This window comes from Thermobia domestica, chromosome 9 (assembly GCF_964235325.1).
Source record: "Thermobia domestica chromosome 9, izTheDome1.hap1.1, whole genome shotgun sequence".
Classification (NCBI taxonomy): Eukaryota; Metazoa; Arthropoda; class Insecta; order Zygentoma; family Lepismatidae; genus Thermobia; species Thermobia domestica.
The window spans coordinates 45761220-45778794 of record NC_137462.1 but is presented as its reverse complement, the minus strand read 5'-3'; the positions used below and the strand labels follow the sequence as shown (position 1 = coordinate 45778794).

At 37.5% G+C, this 17575-nt stretch overlaps 1 protein-coding gene across 1 annotated transcript; it reads left to right on the top strand.

The window, feature by feature from the left end:
* Positions 1-9939: 9939 nt before the first annotated feature.
* On the top strand, positions 9940-12267 carry LOC145693975 (E3 ubiquitin-protein ligase MARCHF3-like). Its single transcript, XM_081770136.1, has one exon. It carries the CDS (start codon positions 11200-11202, stop codon positions 11962-11964), a length of 765 nt encoding a protein of 254 aa, XP_081626262.1. The 5' UTR covers positions 9940-11199; the 3' UTR covers positions 11965-12267.
* Positions 12268-17575: the final 5308 nt, after the last annotated feature.

Below are 17575 nucleotides of genomic sequence, written 5' to 3'. Positions count from 1 at the left end.
GTGACCAATCACGGTACACAATGTGGCGATTCGATGGCAGGGTGTGGGTATGGCGAATGCCCGGTGAACGTCATCTGCAGTGTGTGTAGTGCCAACAGTAAAATTCGGAGGTGGTGGTGTTATGGTGTGGCACTCTCACAGCGCAGAAGCGTGAGAAGAAAGATATATATATATATATTTCTTCTTCATTGATCACGAAACAAAAGTAGTTTTCTGTCCAAATCTCACGCTTCTGGATATATTAACAAGGCCTGAATTTTCGAAGACGCTGAAATACGTGTTTCCCTAACTTTTAGTTAAGAATTTATATACCGACCTAAGAAAGGGGGCACGGTGGCTCAGTGCTAGAGCACTTACCTCTAATACGTGGGTGTCCCTGGTTCAATCCCGCTCAGATTAGTTTGTGGTAAACGTCATTTTTTCCGTATCATTCCACCAATTATTCCCTCATTATTCACTTACCCAAAGGAATAAACATGGGACGTTAAACTGAAATATTTCAGACAATGTAAAACCACGCTCAGGAATTTATCATTGTACTTACAGATTTCTGTAATTCCTGAATTTTCTTTAAATTTCCAAGATTTCGACTCTCCCTTGGAGTCTTGATCACGAAGGATAAAAACAGGAAGAAAAGATTAGAAACATCAAGAAATAAAAATAGAATGGACTTACCAAGGGAAGAGATCTGTTGTACTGAAACACGTTGTCAAATACGTCAGTAATTTCCAGGTGAAACTGATGCAAACTAAATTATGGCGGAGTCAATTTGTGCGCCTTTCTTGTTCCTTGTTAGAAGGTTGCAACTCATTATTTTTATTGTCATACCAATGCTGTGAAAATTTTGTAATCGCCTCCCAGTCGTGACTCAGCCATTTCTTGTCTAAATTTAATTTCGATATTTTTCAAATGAATAAATAAATTTTCAAAAATCAGTCTTTCTATTTTATTTCTAGCTCCAAATAAAGTTTCTAATTATTCTACCCTGTGTTGTGTTTCTTTCAAATATTTCGATAAACCTGTCACCGGATTTTCCGCTTTTGAATCTCTAATATGCTTCTTTACTCGGTCTTCAGATATCTTTTCTTTTTGCCTATGTAACAATCTTGGCAACTGCATTTTATTTCGTGAATACCCGATTTTTCATTGGGATCCATGGAATAACTTCTAAATTCTTTAATGTTGTTTTCCAAAGTTTTGGATGGTTTTAAGGTTGTACGAAAACCATATTGTCTACAAATCTTATTTAATGCAGTTGTCAACCAGGAAAAATACGCAATCCAACTTTTTTTTTTTTAATTATCATGCTGCACTTCTGATCTATTTCTAGTTCAGTTGGAATAGTTATGTTGAGTGTTTCCTCATTGGTGTGACTGTAGTGTGCATGAAAATTACATGTCTTAACGTGTTGCTTCATTCCAGATGCTGATGGTGAAAGAGGTGAATCAATCGCAAATCCAAGCATGTCGAATGAGGAGCCGTTATTACATTCATTTAAGAGGAAGAAATTCCTCCGGCGATATGTGTGCAATCTTGTAGGAATCTGGGTGTCGTATAATATTGCAAAAATGTTAGGTTGGTAGTTGAAATATGAGAGAGCATAACGACAGTGTTTCCAACCACCTATCTTTGTGGTAATAAGTGCAATTAATAAAGCAGGGTTTGTATTGCTTGAACCTCTGTCTGTTAATCTGATCCAGTCCTAAGTGACTCTAAAACTGAAAGAAAACTTGCATGGGTACTTTTTCTTTCTTTTACCGAATAACGACTCATAGAAATGTAAATAGAGATTGGACAGCACTTCTTGCAGGCAGCTGTAGAAATGTTGGAACATCGCAGGGATAAGCGTAACAAACCTCAAAGATAAATTATATAAGAACATTGTGCAGTTTCTCTTATGGAAATCGGTTAAGGATGGAGGATAGGATCAAATCCTCGTAGTTCTCCGAAATACTTTCAAATGTTATCCAAATTCGAAGTTTCAAATTAGGCGAATGAACCTAGCTTTACATGGATTACAATACATACGATGCTTTATCAAAGAAAATATAGGTTTCAGGAGCCTCGAAATCTTGATCGTCCCAATATTTAACGAACCATTGTGAAAATGGAGAAATTTGCGAAAATACTTTGTATCATAATCAGTTAATTTTGTGTATATTTCTTCAGAACACTGTAAACCTAACTTGAAATTCCGTACGATTAAATAGCCTACCGATTTATATATTCAAATATTTTGCTATGAACATATCGATTGGAACATGAATCTGAGAGTATTCTCAAATATCTTTTCATAATAGTTGATAATTCTGGTATAGCAGATAGCAGACAGAAGTAGTAGCTCGTATAACAGTCATTTACTTCGTAAGTTTAGTTAAGCAATAGTTTGCAAATTGCAAGGTTTGCTTTGAAACCATTGTGCAGTTAAGTTTTGCAATCGTAATTTCAGACAATTTTCAGGTACAGTGTGTGTGTACATTTAAGCTACTGAACATCATAGGGTCTTAGGTAGATGGGACCCTTCTCTTAACTGAGAATCATGCTCAGGCTGCATAAAGTTTTAGTGGAGAAGCCTGGGGAAAAGAAACATTTGGAAAGACCAAGAAAGTAAGAGAATATCTTAAAGACAGCAACAATTTGAACTAGATTGACTCTGTGCAGGACAAAATCTAAAGGAGTTTTGTTTCGGCGGCGATGTTCCTTCAGACTGGTTAAGCCATGAAGTCACCACTGTATATGAATACTAAACTTGTAATATTTGAATACTAAATTTGAGAGTGTTCCTGTACAAACATGCAATCTAAGACGTCTCATAAACGAACTGAAGCAAAACCGACATATCATCTATCTCCAAAAAGAAATGAAATGAAATGAAATCTGAGTTTTACGTCACACGGTTATGCCGGTTAGGCTAAAGGAGACGGTGATTATGAGAAATGAATGAAGATGGTGGAATGAAGAAAGTGGGAGGAAACGGGAGAACCCCGAGAAAACCCACGCACACGGTGTTTGTCCACCACAAAGTTCACTTGGCGGGAGCAGGGTTTGAACCCGGGACCCCATGCACCAGAGGTGAATGCTCTACCACTGAGCCACCGCGGCCCCCTCCAAAAAGAAAGTAAGTTGGAAATTATATCGTTGGTTTGAGGAGTTAAAAAATAGAATTTGGGTGTGAGAGAATGCTCGACGAAGGCCCAGTAGCAATTCGAAGAACTGAGTATTTTACATTATTTTTGCTTGCTTAGGGAGCAAAGTAAATTATTTTTCTTGGATCATCCACAGCTGGATATTTTATTAAAAGAATTTAATAGTATTCACAGCAATTTGAGATTCACTGTTGAGAAAGAAAAGGAAGGCACACTTACGTATTTAGATCTCAATATAAGAAAATATGACAATAAATTCATTATCAGTGTCCACCACAAATCCACAACCGGTACACGGTACATATAAATATGCACATTCAGCAAATACCAAAACAAAATTTGGAAGAATTTCTTTTTGCGTCCCATACGACTTAACCTCTTTAAAACAGATTTACAGACAGACATTGATTTACTTAATGAAGCTGGGTAATTTGAATGAGTACCCAGTTTCATTATTAAATAATTGGTATAATCAGGTGAAAAGGAATTTACGTTCCGATAAACCTGAAACCGATATGAAAGAGAAAAATGGGTGGAATTGCCTGTTTCTCCCAGATTGACAACTGCATTGAATAAGATCTTTACATAATACGGTTTTCGAACAACCCTAAAAGCCTCCCAAAACTTTAGAAAAGAACATTGCCCAATTTAAGTTATTACACAGATACCAATGAAAAATCGATATTTATGAAATAAAATGCAGTTGCCAAGAGATTTGTATAGGCAGAACGAAAAGAAATATAAAATTTCCGAGTCAAGGAGCATATTAAAAATTTAAAAGCAGAAAACCTGGTCTCAGGTTTATCGAAACATTTAAAAGAAACACAATACAATGTAGATTTAAAAATTTTATTGGGAGCTACAAATGAAGTAGTGACTTTTTTTGAAAATTTATTTATCCATTAAAAAAAAAAAAAGTTAAATTTGAAAATTTGGACAAGGGATGGTTAAGTGACGAATGGGAAGCGGTAATTATAAATTTCTTACAGTATTGGCATAACAACATAACCTAACAACCTTCCAACAAGAAAAAAAAAAAGCGCACAAATTAACTCCGACGTATTGAAGTTTGCATAATCACCTTTTGAAATGACTTGACAATGTGTTTCTGTCTAACACAGCTCTTCTCTTAGTAAGTCCGTTCCATTTTTTACTTGATGTTTTTATTCTTTTTCCCGTTTTAATCGTCCATGGGAAAATCGAAAGCTTGGAAGTCTTTAAGTTTAACGTCCCACGATTATGCCGGTTAGGCTAATGGAGACGGTGATAATGAGAAATGAGTGAAATGGTGGAATGAAGAAAGTGGGAGGAAACGGGAGAACCCCGAGAAAACCCACGAGCACGGTGTTTGTCCACCACAAAGTCCACATGGCGCTAGCTGGGATCGAACCATGGACCCCAAGCACCGGAGGTGAACGCTCTACCACTGAGCCACCACGCCCCCCTTGAAAGCTTGGAAGTGTAAATAATCAGGAATTACAGAGATCTGTAAAGAGAATGATAGAATTCCTAAGCTTGGTTTAACATTGTCTAAATGACTGTTCCTTCAATATTAAAACTATAATATGACAGCAATTATAACCAAACAAGGTTCAAAATAACCAGTTCGTATGACATCTATAGGTTTCTGAAAACATCATACGTAATTACGTTTATTTTATCAATTCCTTTGATATCCAATTATATCTTCAGAGTCTCCATTCAGTGTTACAAATTTCAGGTGAAGTACGCGATTCCTCTTCCCTCCCAGACTAATTACTGTATTTAACAACTCAGCTGCTTTAATATCCATTAGAGCCAGCCGATCTAAATGAAGAACTTAAATGCATCTCGCTAATGGTTATAGTTAGATTACCGTGGAAGGTTGCTTTAAAACGTTTCTATATTTCTAGAAGTTGAAAACCGGGAAAGTAACTAAACTGGACAAACAAGTTGATAGAACGTATCAATGGGTCTCCTTCCCGTTATTTCCATGTTTGTAGTTCAGACTTCGTAAAATTGAAAAGAGCTAAAAAAAAGAAGAAAAAACGAAATTTAAAAGTTAGCCTTAAACCATCTACAAATTCGGAAAGGACATGTGGCCGTTTTATTGTGGAGAAAAATACTTTAAGTAAAATTTACCAAATTTCTTGCTCGTGAAAAGATACATATACTAGTAGACACATTTAAAGATACTTTATTCCTGGAATCTGGAAAGTTCTCAAAACTCTCCCTCCTGTTCTTGGAGACATTTGTTAGAAATTTATGACCCCCCGTTACCTGAAAATCAACGTTGCCACATCCCTCTGTTGTCCCTTTCTTTTATCTTCCATTCATTGCTTTTTCAAAAAATGCTGGATTTTGTTCAGTTTATGAAAGGTTACGGAAATACGGAGACATTAAAGAGAATGACAGCGCACGTGCTGCCTAAGATCAACCGTGGGTTGTGTGGGGGGAAATGGGTAGTGGTTGGGGCAAGAGATCTGTTTTGTCTCGAACAATATATAGGAACTAACAAAAAGATAAATATCATCACTAGGGTAAAAAAGCACTTAAAGGATTCCTGAGAGCATAAGCAAACCATTTCTGGGCTATAAGCACCATCAGTTAACCAAACATACTGTACAAGTTTTGAAGCATCTTATATAACCACAAAAAATCTAAAACTAAATAATGCAAAACGCAATCTAGGCAAAGAATGGGATAACATTATTAGCAGTTTAATCAACGAAAGTAATATATATATATATATATATATATATATATATATATATATATATATATATATATATATATATATATATATATATAAATTTTATTACAGATTTTTAAATTGGCACAAATTGTTTCTGATAATGATTGAATGTATCCATACGAATAACAACATTGTATGGCTACACTGAATTTACATTGCTTTAAAATATGTCGCATGATTAGTAAATTGGGCCACGTTTTAAGGACATATTTGAAAGAAGCTAGTGTCTTGTATATCAACAATAGAAGAAAATCAACACGTTATTCGTTGGGAATTAAGTGTAGTTAATCATTTGTACCATAAAATTTTGGGTTCTTTAATAATATTAATAATAATAATAAAACTGACGCCTCGATTTTATAGAGGGTCTACAATTTGCCCTATAATTTCAATCATTTCCACTGTATTGCTGAGTGAATATGATTTTGTATAAAACTATGACTTAAGTTTGTATTTTATACTGATGATGGATATTCGATTAACGAAATATAGATGTTGAGAAAGACAGTATGTACACAGAAACATTAAGGAGGTCAGTCATTTCTATATATATCATTATTGTTCGTGAGCAGTTTATCTTGAATTGTACTAAGTTAGAATCTCTCATTTCAACTTGGAGATTATAGCATCATTCACTAATTCTTTACGATTTTGAAGCATTGTTTTATCTTTTCATATAATGAATAACATGTTCAGTGGATCACTTGGCGGAAATTAAATTAAGTTTGAAGCTGTCACCGTACTTCTAGCCACAAAGTTGAATGTACGGTATACATATACCATGTACAGATGGTGATCAGAAAAATGGAAACACCTGAACGAAATTGCAACTTACCAGATTAATATGGTGTCGGGCCACCTTTCGCCTTCAGAACAGCCTTGATGCAACGTGGGATGGAGGCATAGAGGTCGTGGATGGTAGCAAGTGGAATTTTACACCATTCCTCGTGCAGGGCATCGGCCAGTTCTGTGAGAGAGGATGGAGGTGGAAATCGTCGCCGGAGTCGTGTTTCCAAGACGGACCACAAATGTTCAATTATGTTGAGATCTGGGGATTGGGCGGGCCAGGGGAGGTGTTGAACTTCATCCCGATGTTCCTCAAACCACGCTGCAACAACGCCAGCTGTGTGAATGGGTGCATTATCATCCTGGAAGATGGCGTCATTGTCCGGGAACAACATCCGGACCATAGGATGCAAATGGTCTCCTAAAATTGCTACATAATCGTTGGCAGTGATTCGTCCGCTAAGTGTGACCACATGAAAACCATGATATGGCGGCCCACAGCATCACCGAGCCGCCGCCATGTTTCACAGTTGGGCGGAGACACTGCAGATCATAAGCTTCTTTGGGCGTTCTATACACATAAACACGACCCGTGGTTGGGAATAGGGTGAAGGATGACTCATCCAACCATATCACACGTTTCCAGTCCTCAACGGTCCAAGTTGCATGGTCGCGGCACCATTTGCGGCGTGCGAAAGCGTTATGGTTCCTGATGAGCGGTTTGGCCCGTGCAACACGACCCCGTAAGTTCATGTCATGTAATTCGCGGCGGACTGTGATTGTCGAAACAGGGTGGGGGAGGTGCTGATTGAGTTCCTCCATCACTTGCTCCGCAGTGGCACGACGGTTCTGCGTGACAATGCGCTTTAATACCCGGCGTGACCTGTCACTCATGATTTTCTTCCGCCCACTGTTCCGCTTCCCAGGTGTAGTTTTCCCGTGTGTTGTGTAGGCCGTCATCACCTTCGACACTGTCCCACGCGACACACCTAACATAGTAGCCACTGCCGTCACACTCACTCCACATAACCGCGCACCAACAATTTGCCCTCTTTGAAAATCTGAGAGGTCTCCCATTTTACACTACCTCCGTCTGCTGAGCCACTGGACACTGCTGTTCCACTGCGCCTGACGTAGTATGGAGACCGACCTAACACACCACCACCAGCGGTCCCTCGCTGCGGGCGCCACGACACCACTGCCAACCCATACATCTGACGTGTTGCCAACTACAGGTGTTTCTATTTTTCTGATCACCATCTGTATTAGTTTTTAATTACATTGATGCTGCTCCTGTATTTTGCATAACAATTAACAAATCACATAAACAAACATCTCGCTTTTTAAGATCACACGAATAAGAAACCTGAAGATACTCATCATAGAAGACTTTTCAATGAAAACAAGCGACTACTGACACAAGTAGATTAGTAGTTCTAATAAAGTGACAGAAGTCATTTTGACCCTATTATAAAATTACGCTTATGTTTACCTATATCCAGTAAATTATTATTAAGTATTCTGCTTTTCGGCAGGTCCTGAGACTAATGAGTTTTTTTGTTATCTTCAGCTTCCTCTTTTAATTCCCAATGATCGATCAATTATGTTCTTCCTATTCCTCTCTTTCCTTCCATCTCTCCTTCTATAACGGTATGAAGAAGACAAGTTTTTCGCAAGATGCGTCCAATCCAATTGGCCTTCCTACGAAGGATGCTGGCTAGAATTGTCCTCTTCTCTCCTATTCGTTTTAAAACATCTTCGTTTGTTGCTCTCTCTGTCCATTTTATCTTATCCATTTTCCTCCAATACCATATTTCGAAGCTCTCTAAATATTTCTTCCCAAACTTCTGTAATGTCCAAGTCTCTGAACCATACAGTTCAATGCTACATATATGTCACTTGAACAACTTCTAAAGTCCAATATTGAGCCTGCTAGTTAAGAGTAGTCTTTTCTTGCTTGCTGAATCCAGTAGATATGATTAAATTTTTGGTCAAAATGCCAGACTGAATTGGTATTTTATACACCCTATTTATCATTTTAAAAAATGACATGAAATCTTACGTCCCACGATTATGTCGGTTAGGCTAAAGGAGACGGTGATGATGAGAGATGAACGAAATGGTGGAACGAAGAAAGTGGGAGGAAACGGGAGAACCCCGGGAAAACCCACGAGCACGGTGTTTGTCCACCACAAAATCTACACGGCGCGAGTTGGGATCGAACCAGAGACCCCAAGCACCGGAGATGAACGCTCTACCACTTTTTAGTGTTAACTGAGCCACCGAACGTGCCTCAGCAACTTACTTGACCTAACTACACTTGACTTGCTTTACGTGCTTTACTCGGGTAACTGGCTTTACCTAGGAACGACAGGGACACGAACACAGAAACATTGAGGACAATTAAAATCACAAAGGCTCTCCCACCGAGAATCGAACCCGGGACCCCGTACACCAAGGGCGTACGTGCTAGCCACTAGACCAGCGGGGAGGGCTAACCACTGAGCCACCGCGCCCCCTTATTTATCATTGAGTTTACATAGAAGTACAGCCTTTGACGGTCACGCTGGGCTTGTTTAGGTGATGCCTTGATTTTTATCTTCAATATTAAAATATCAGGGGAAAAGTAATTCTGCTGCACCAGCTGTCTGTAACAATCATCTGCTAATTCAGTGTAACCTATGCAATTTCAACCAACATTTTCATTTTTCTTCTTTTTCTTTTTCTAGGTAATAATTCCAAGTTTATACTGAAGTACAAAACTACTTGTTTACATTGTAGAAGACTATACAAAACTGATAACCCATGCATTCGGTTTGCTTTTTATCTAAAAAGAAACATATTTTGCCTACGCTGAACACTAATAATAATCTGATGTCAAGACGGAGGTAGCTGTGTTTTTGTTATTTTATTCACAAAAATCTTGATAAAATGTCAAATACGTACATCGCATGTTAACAAATCGTCAGATATTCATTCATTCTTATGTGACTCATATTAGTAAAAATTTCGTTGACACACCAAGACAAACTAAAGGAAGATGTTTCCCTGTATCAGAGCCAAATGCATGAACAGATTACCCAAAACAATTAAAACACCAGCAATTATTCAACACTTTAATAATTTATTTGTTCACTGACCAGCTACTATCCTCAAACATTTATGATATGCACAATTTGGTTCTTATAATGAAAGTGCTGCTCAAACAAATTATGAGTTATCGATCGAAATAGATAATTGGAAGGAGCAATATTTGGTGTATACGACAAGTGTGGTGGGACATCCGACTTAAGCGGTTCTAACGTTTCCTTGACCTGTTTTGCAATATTAGACCGAGCGTTGTCGTGCCGGAAAATCACTTTGTCTTTTCTTTTCTCGTAATGTGACCATGTTTACTTCAATCTTCGGCTCTATTGCATTTAAATTTTTGTGGGTGAATTCCCCAATGATGGTTTAGGGTTGTAGCAGCTCACAATACACTACACCCAGCTGATCCCACTAAATAAATACACAGCATGATCATGGCGCCATGAATATTCGGCTTTACTGTGGATGTTGATGGTTCGCCTGGCCTCTACCATGATTTTTTTCGCTTCAGCGTATCTATTTTCCACCACTTGTCATGATATGATGCTTAAAAAAACGTTTCTTCTATGTCTTTGAAGTAACACTTCACAGGTGGTTCTGCGCCTTTTGACGTCCCTCGGCTTCAACTTGTACAGAAACAAGTTTCCTTGCTTGTGGATCATACCAACAAACATCAAACGTCTGGAAATCATTAATTGATCAACATTTAATTGTGCTGTAAGTTCTTGCGTTTAACTCAAGTCTTTATCGAGTAAAGAGTCGAGTTCCTCATCTTCAAACTTTTTTGGCTGGATTTTTTTTTTTTTTTTTTTTTTTTTTTTTTTTTTTTTAACGGTGCCGAGACCAGTACTCACATGTTGCAATTAATGGAGCGCACACACCGTAAGCTTTCGACAACATTCGTCAACTTTCAGCAGCAGTTTTCTTCAAATGAAAGCCACACAATAAACAACCCCCCCCCCCCAAAAAAAAATGCGTTTTCTAGGCATAAAAGTTGACATTAACAGCTCAAGAATTAATGTCTTTTACAATTCCTCAAACTAACACACACACTGACAACTACCGCCACGTGCTGATACTTTGGGATGAAGTTAGTAACACTATACTTCGATATGAAATACGAATTGTTATGTCTTCTCTTGGAAATCCCCTAAAATTAGTGCGCACACAGAATATTTTAATTCTTTGGTCTCTTCTGAATACACTTCAAACTTTGTTACTTTTTTTAATACTCTTTCTTTTTCTCCTTCTTATTAAGCCTTGACTGAACCTTACTTGCAATTTGAATTTGAATTTCTTTTTTAATTTTAATTGCGTTGTGAATCAATAGCCCTTTAGTGTAATGCTCTAGTTGTTGGGGTCATTGTTTACGTCTAAGTAATAATCAAGTAAATGTTTCCGTAGCAACAACTATCTCGGCGAATACACTTGGTCATTTCATGTACTATGCTTAATGCGATTAAACGCTGGTTTGGAGGTTGGTTCGAGGAAGAGAAACAAGACTTTGAGTCATTAAGTGAAATTCTTTCGCTGGCATCAAAGTCTGAGAGTGGCGAAACCGAAGATCGAGAACAACAAGCGCCTACACCAACTGAAACGCGACTTGTAGAATGTCAACAAACGAGTTTGAATAAAGAGAAGGAACTAGGTAGAGACAATTCTGAGACAAAGAATGCACCATGTTGCCGCATTTGTTATGATGATTCATCCGAGGAAGCCCTATTATCTCCTTGTCTATGTAAAGGAACACTAGGTTTGATGCATTTATCATGTCTGGAACGATGGCTTGCGGAATCCAATATAAGAAGCTGCGAACTGTGTGGGTACATATATAACATTAAGTCTACATACATGTACAGCCCTTGGCGGTCGTTCTTGGTTTGTTTACAGGATCCTACGGCTCAATTCGAAAAGGCACAGCTGGTGTGGGATTTATTCATGTTTTTATTTCTGACATTGTTAGTTGCGTTCATAACATGTCTCTGTGTTTTAGGTTCTTTCCGATATATAGCAATTGCTAGCTCTCCAAGCTCTGCGAATTACACAACAGCTATTGTACTTATACTTGTAGTGACTGTGTTAAATGTATCCTACGTAGGAGCATTGATTATTGCTATTAAACATCATACTCGGAATCTACGAGTCTGGAGAAAAAGGCATATGGTGGTTAACATATTACCTCCAACTAGTAACCAGAAACTGAGGAAATAAAGTTTTAAACACATTTATAATATTCTTTTGTTATTGAAATATCATGCATCCATTAACCCTCAATCAGACGCATAGCGCCTTTAATTTGAGCTGTGACCAAATGCGCATAACAAAATGACTTTATCACTGTAAAATGAAGAGTAGCGTCCTAAGAAAGTAACCTACCTATTCAAAGCTGGAAATTCCGAGAGGCTGTTATTTTCTGATTTGAAGTGACTGAAATGGTGTTGAACACATTATAAAATTGTACACATGTACTATCTACAAAATGTAGTTGTGTAATAAATCTTACACAATGTGGTAGTCGGTGTATCAAAAATAGAACAGAGAATTCTTTACAAGTATTTCATCTTGTGCGCTTCAACATACATTTGTCTGAAAAACTAATTTTGTGGGATATAGTCTATGCGAGTGAGCTATAAAAATTCCGCTCAGGAGCGTAATAAGGGTGAAAAGAAATTAAAAATAATATATCACTATTTCTTAAGCTCCCTTTTTTGTACGCGATAGCAGTTGCTTGACCGCCACGTTTTCTAATTATATTGAATAATGTGGTGTGGATCTCCAACCGCTGTCTGAAACTTCGACCGCTAATAGTTCGATCCGCGGCAGTTAGACAGTTTCTATTTACATTGTGTCATATGGGATATTTGCGAGAGAGTAGTGCAGTGAACTACAATACAGCTACTCATTTTTTCCACAAATTTCGTGCAGATTGTAAAAAAAAGTCGAAGATCAGCCGTCCGGTCGTCCTGGGGTCATACGACGAGCCATTGAGCAAAAGCTATCCACCAGCACACGGCCATTTTGAAACCAGATTGGCATACCCTAGTCCACGGTAATGAGCTACCTTCACAAACTCGGGAAAACTGTCAGGAGCTGCCTCATTGTTTCCGAGCTCATACTCAGAGAATGGATGTATGCCGACAACTGCTGCAAAATCCACGATATCCCTTTCCTGAAATGGATTTCACACGCGACGAAAAGTGAGTATTTTCCCGAAATCCAAATGTGCAAAAACTGGGGTTCAGCAAGGGTCAACTTTCAGAACCGGTCGTAAAAGAGAGTCGTTTCGAGCGTAAAGTCCTGCTCTGTGTGTGGTAGAACTGCGAGGGGGTAATTTACTTCGAGTTCGTCCCTAACAGTCGTATAATCAATGCCGACTTTTATTATTCCGAAAAGTTGGCGGGGCTGCATTACGCCAACAATATCTTGCATTGGATAAACCGAATGCGCATCCTGGTTGCAAGATAACACAAAACCACACTCGGCTCAAAAAACGCTACGAAAAGTTCAGAAATTTGATGGCATCAAACTGGCGCCACACCGAATATATAGTCCTGACCTTGCCCCTTCGTATTACTATCTGCTTCGGTCCATGGTGAACTTGCTGAAATCAGGATTCTTCACCAACCAGCAGCAGGTGGAAACAGTGGTGACTGAAAGTTTTGCCTCTAAAGACAAGACGTGGAATCGAGGAACTGGCAGGACGGTGACTGCAGACAGTCCAACACGAGCGGTATACTTTGAATGTTAACCTGATTTCTTTGTTCTGTACCAAAATATTGCAAGACTTATGACTTATCCTTGCAAACTTAAGCTCCCTTTTTAAGCTCCCCTATTACTTATGACACGCTCGTGCTCAACAGGAGTGATGCTAGAGATACAAAGGAGATGAAAATATTATAATACATGTAACCTCCGTGGCCTTGTTTTGGCAGTAGTAAATATATGACTATCAACCAGATGATCCGTGTTCAAACTTTTTTGTCGTATACTGACAATACCTTATCATGCAAATAAATCTACAGTCGTGGTGTAGATACTGTTTGGCATCTACAGTCACTAATGTAACAACTTCGGAACTCAAACCAGGGCTGAGGCATACTGGAAATGAGTCTCATAGATGCCTTTCACGCAAGCAATGCGCATACCATGCATGTGTATGTAACTTGTTTGTGTAGCAGCCTCCTACTACAGTGTGTCCACTTTGTAGCACAAATTAAACACATTCAGACATGCGAGTGTACTACTTCTATTTCTGCACATTATTTCCACATTGTTTCTTTGTTTCTGTTCACATTCACCTTAAATAATGTTTGCACGGTGAAGAAAAAGAAAAAAAAATATTCTCGATTTTCCGACAAATCGACTTGGACAGCATTAATATTGAGGTAAATAACTCAATTCATTGAGGTAGATTCATTTCTTTCAATACTATATCAATTGTAGATATAGAGCCATAACACTTGACAACAGAACTCATATGGTGATGAAAAAGTTTTACGATGACTAGTGATAAATAAATTTGATAGCTAAACTGCTTATCAAGTTATATCGAAATTATGAGCAATAATAATAATTGTCATCATCAATGCTTTTGTAGCCCTTCCCCTATCTAGTCGATAGTCCTCACCGCTGGTCCAGTGGTTGGCAGTGCGCCTTTGGTGTACAGGGTCCCGTGTTCAATTCCGGGTGGGAGCGCCTTTGGAATGTTTGATGTTTGTGTGTTCGTGTCCCTTTCGTTCTTGGAAGAAACGGAAGAACGAGATGTAAACAGTGATAATTTGGTAAAAACGTAAGTTACTTAGGAACATTCGGTAAATCTGTAAACTTTTAGGAAAAAAGTAGCTAACGCGTGTGCCTTTTGGTTCGATTCCCGATGAGAGCACGAAGATTTAATTTCACGATCATTTACTTCCATTGATCATCCATGTCCTTTAACTTAAAGAGTATAATCCTTTAACTTAAAGAGCATAATCGTTTAACTTAAAGAGCATAATCCTTTAACTTAAAGAGCATAATCGTGAGACGGTAAGATTTAAAAAAAAAAAAAAATTATTAATGCTTTGGTGTTCCTTCGTAACCAAGCGGCTAAAGCACTGGTTCCTGGTTCGATTTGGGTACGGTGAAACCATTTGATATCGTTTAACTTTAGATTAAAAGATTGCTGACAAAATTTATTATTTTCTATTTCTGTACATAAAGTTGTACTATGTTTAGGAAGTTGACGACAAGCATCCATTCATTTTTTTAATATGCGATTCCCGGTGGCAGCTCATCTAGTTCGGATCCCGTTAGTCTGTAGGGTCACGTTTCACATAGCCTCGCTTCTGCAAGAAAAGCTAAACTGTCATCAATAAACCAACCATTGTCTACTTCTAAATCACTTAATAAAAACATCGGAAACTTGGTGTTAAGCAGAACGAGTTACGGGCTTCAGAGATTGACTACAAGTAAATTGAGACTTACGGACTATAATATAGACCACCACTGAATTGTCATTTTTATTATTATTTGCTTACTAATAAAATTTCAGACAGAATTGAAAGTAGCAATGAAAAAGGGAATTCTAGATTTACCAGTAATGTAAATGAACCTAATTCCAATGGTAATACAATTTTTAGAAACAATAAGTACAATCAGCCTAATCTAATTAACACTAATAGATTTCGTAACGATACGAATCGGATAGGTGGTAGAAATTTTTATAATAGGACACAAACAAGAAATGAAGTGAATTCTCCCCGCAACTCTACACAAGAGTGTGCAGTTCAATGTGATTTAGGTGACGCCTCGCACAGGAATACTTCAACCTAACGCCTATTGGCGGGGGACGGGTTGAAACCACGTCAGCAACTGAAACTCAATGTCGTGAACTTAAAAATGTAGAAACTAGAAACAATACTCTAAACTTTCATGTTGATTAGCTGTTATCTTAATTGGCCTATGAAAAACAAATTGTTGCAAGTTGTTAAAAGGTTATTCTCCAAGAACTATTATCCAGTCAGTACAGATAATGTTGATCCTTCTGGTTAATTTATTACAATATTTTTTTTCGCTGTATAATTTTAATGTGCTATTAATTATTGTTTCTTTCTTTTCCTTTATTTATTGCGATTCTTACTCTGGTTCATGACATACGAATTACGTTTTCCAATTTTATAACAGTGTTCTTCCGTTCGGCCGCAGCCATGTTGTATTTCAACTTATATTGGCTCTAACAACAATAACTATAATCCATTATTAAGAAAAGAATTCATTCAGGGACCTAATTAAATAACTAAATTTTCAATTTTGCACTTGCCTTCTCTCCGACGATTGAATAAAATGAAAATAATGAATTATTATTATAGAATGAAATATAGTAATCTAATATTGAAATAAAACATATTGTATTAATGAATTGTAATTTTATTATATACGACTAGCATTTGGCTAACTGGGAGCTCTGCCCCCAGACCCCCGACTCTGCTCGGCCTACGTCCTCGCACTTCTTATCTATCGGCCTTTGCATCAATGGTGAATTTTGTGAATTTGTTCATGTTTCCTGAATCTGTCCATCCGGGGACTAAGCCTCCACACACTCTCTGCTCGGCCTACAGCCTCCCATCTCTCGAACCCACAAATCTATCGTTTCTTTTCCTATTTCAACTATCTAAAAGGTAATATTTTGTATTCCAAGAAAACGCCCATTTAAATAACATGGGAATTTCTTCATCCCCCTTTAGACCCCTAAAAAATTAAAAATATTCACTTTTGACAATTTTCCTGTCGGTTAGTCCTGAAATGATACAGGCGTACAAGCATTCCGAATTTCAAGTTTTTATTTCAATTCTATGTACCTAAAACATGAGATTATAGGTCCATTTAACTAACATGGGGAAATTTTTTATCCCCTCCTTAGACCCTCTAAAAATTAAAAATATTCACTTTTGGCAATTTTCCTGTAGGTTTGTCCCGAAAAGCTACAATCATGCTAAATTTAATCATTGTAGCCCTACAGGAAGTGCTCAATAATTTGGGAGTGTAAAAGGTGTTCCATATAAATAACATGGGAAAGATTTTTCAGTTCCATATAAAACCACTCTAAAGTTGGATTTTTTTTATTTTTACTGATTTACTTAGGCAGTGTTAACGAAATCGTACAAGCACACCGAATTTCAAGTTTATATTCCAATTCTAACTACCTAAAACATGAGATTATAGGTCCAAAAAAAGGCCCATTTAAATAACATGGGAAAATTCTTCATCCCCTCTTTAGACCCCCTAAAAATTAAAAATATTCACTTTTGGCAATTTTCCTGTGGTTTAGTTCCGGAAAGCTACAATCATGCCAAATTTGATCATTGTAGCCCTAAAGGAAGTGCTCAATAAATTATGTCAGCTCAAGTATATAGAGTTAGGATATTATATACGAATGTAAGTTCAAAGAATAAGGTAACTACATATGTGTTATGTAAATTATATTACGACCCCAGGATTCTTCCCATAGTCTTATAGTTCGGGAGCCATTATACAACGATAACATGTATTTACTTCTTTATCTTATTTAATATTCCGGGCAAAAGTGCTATTTTACCTGGCACTAACTACAAATTAGAAGAAATTTTATAAAAAAATGTCATGAATAATCTTGATTTATAAATGTTTTACGTTTCTGACGCTAGATAAACATGTTATACTCGTCGTTAGGACAGTAAACCGGTTGCTATGGTAACAGTTTTTATCAGGGATTTGTTTATATGTAATTAAAAAGATATAATCCAACAGGGCGCCATGTAATCTAGAAGTGTATTGAATTGCTGTGAAGCAATTAATAATTATTTTG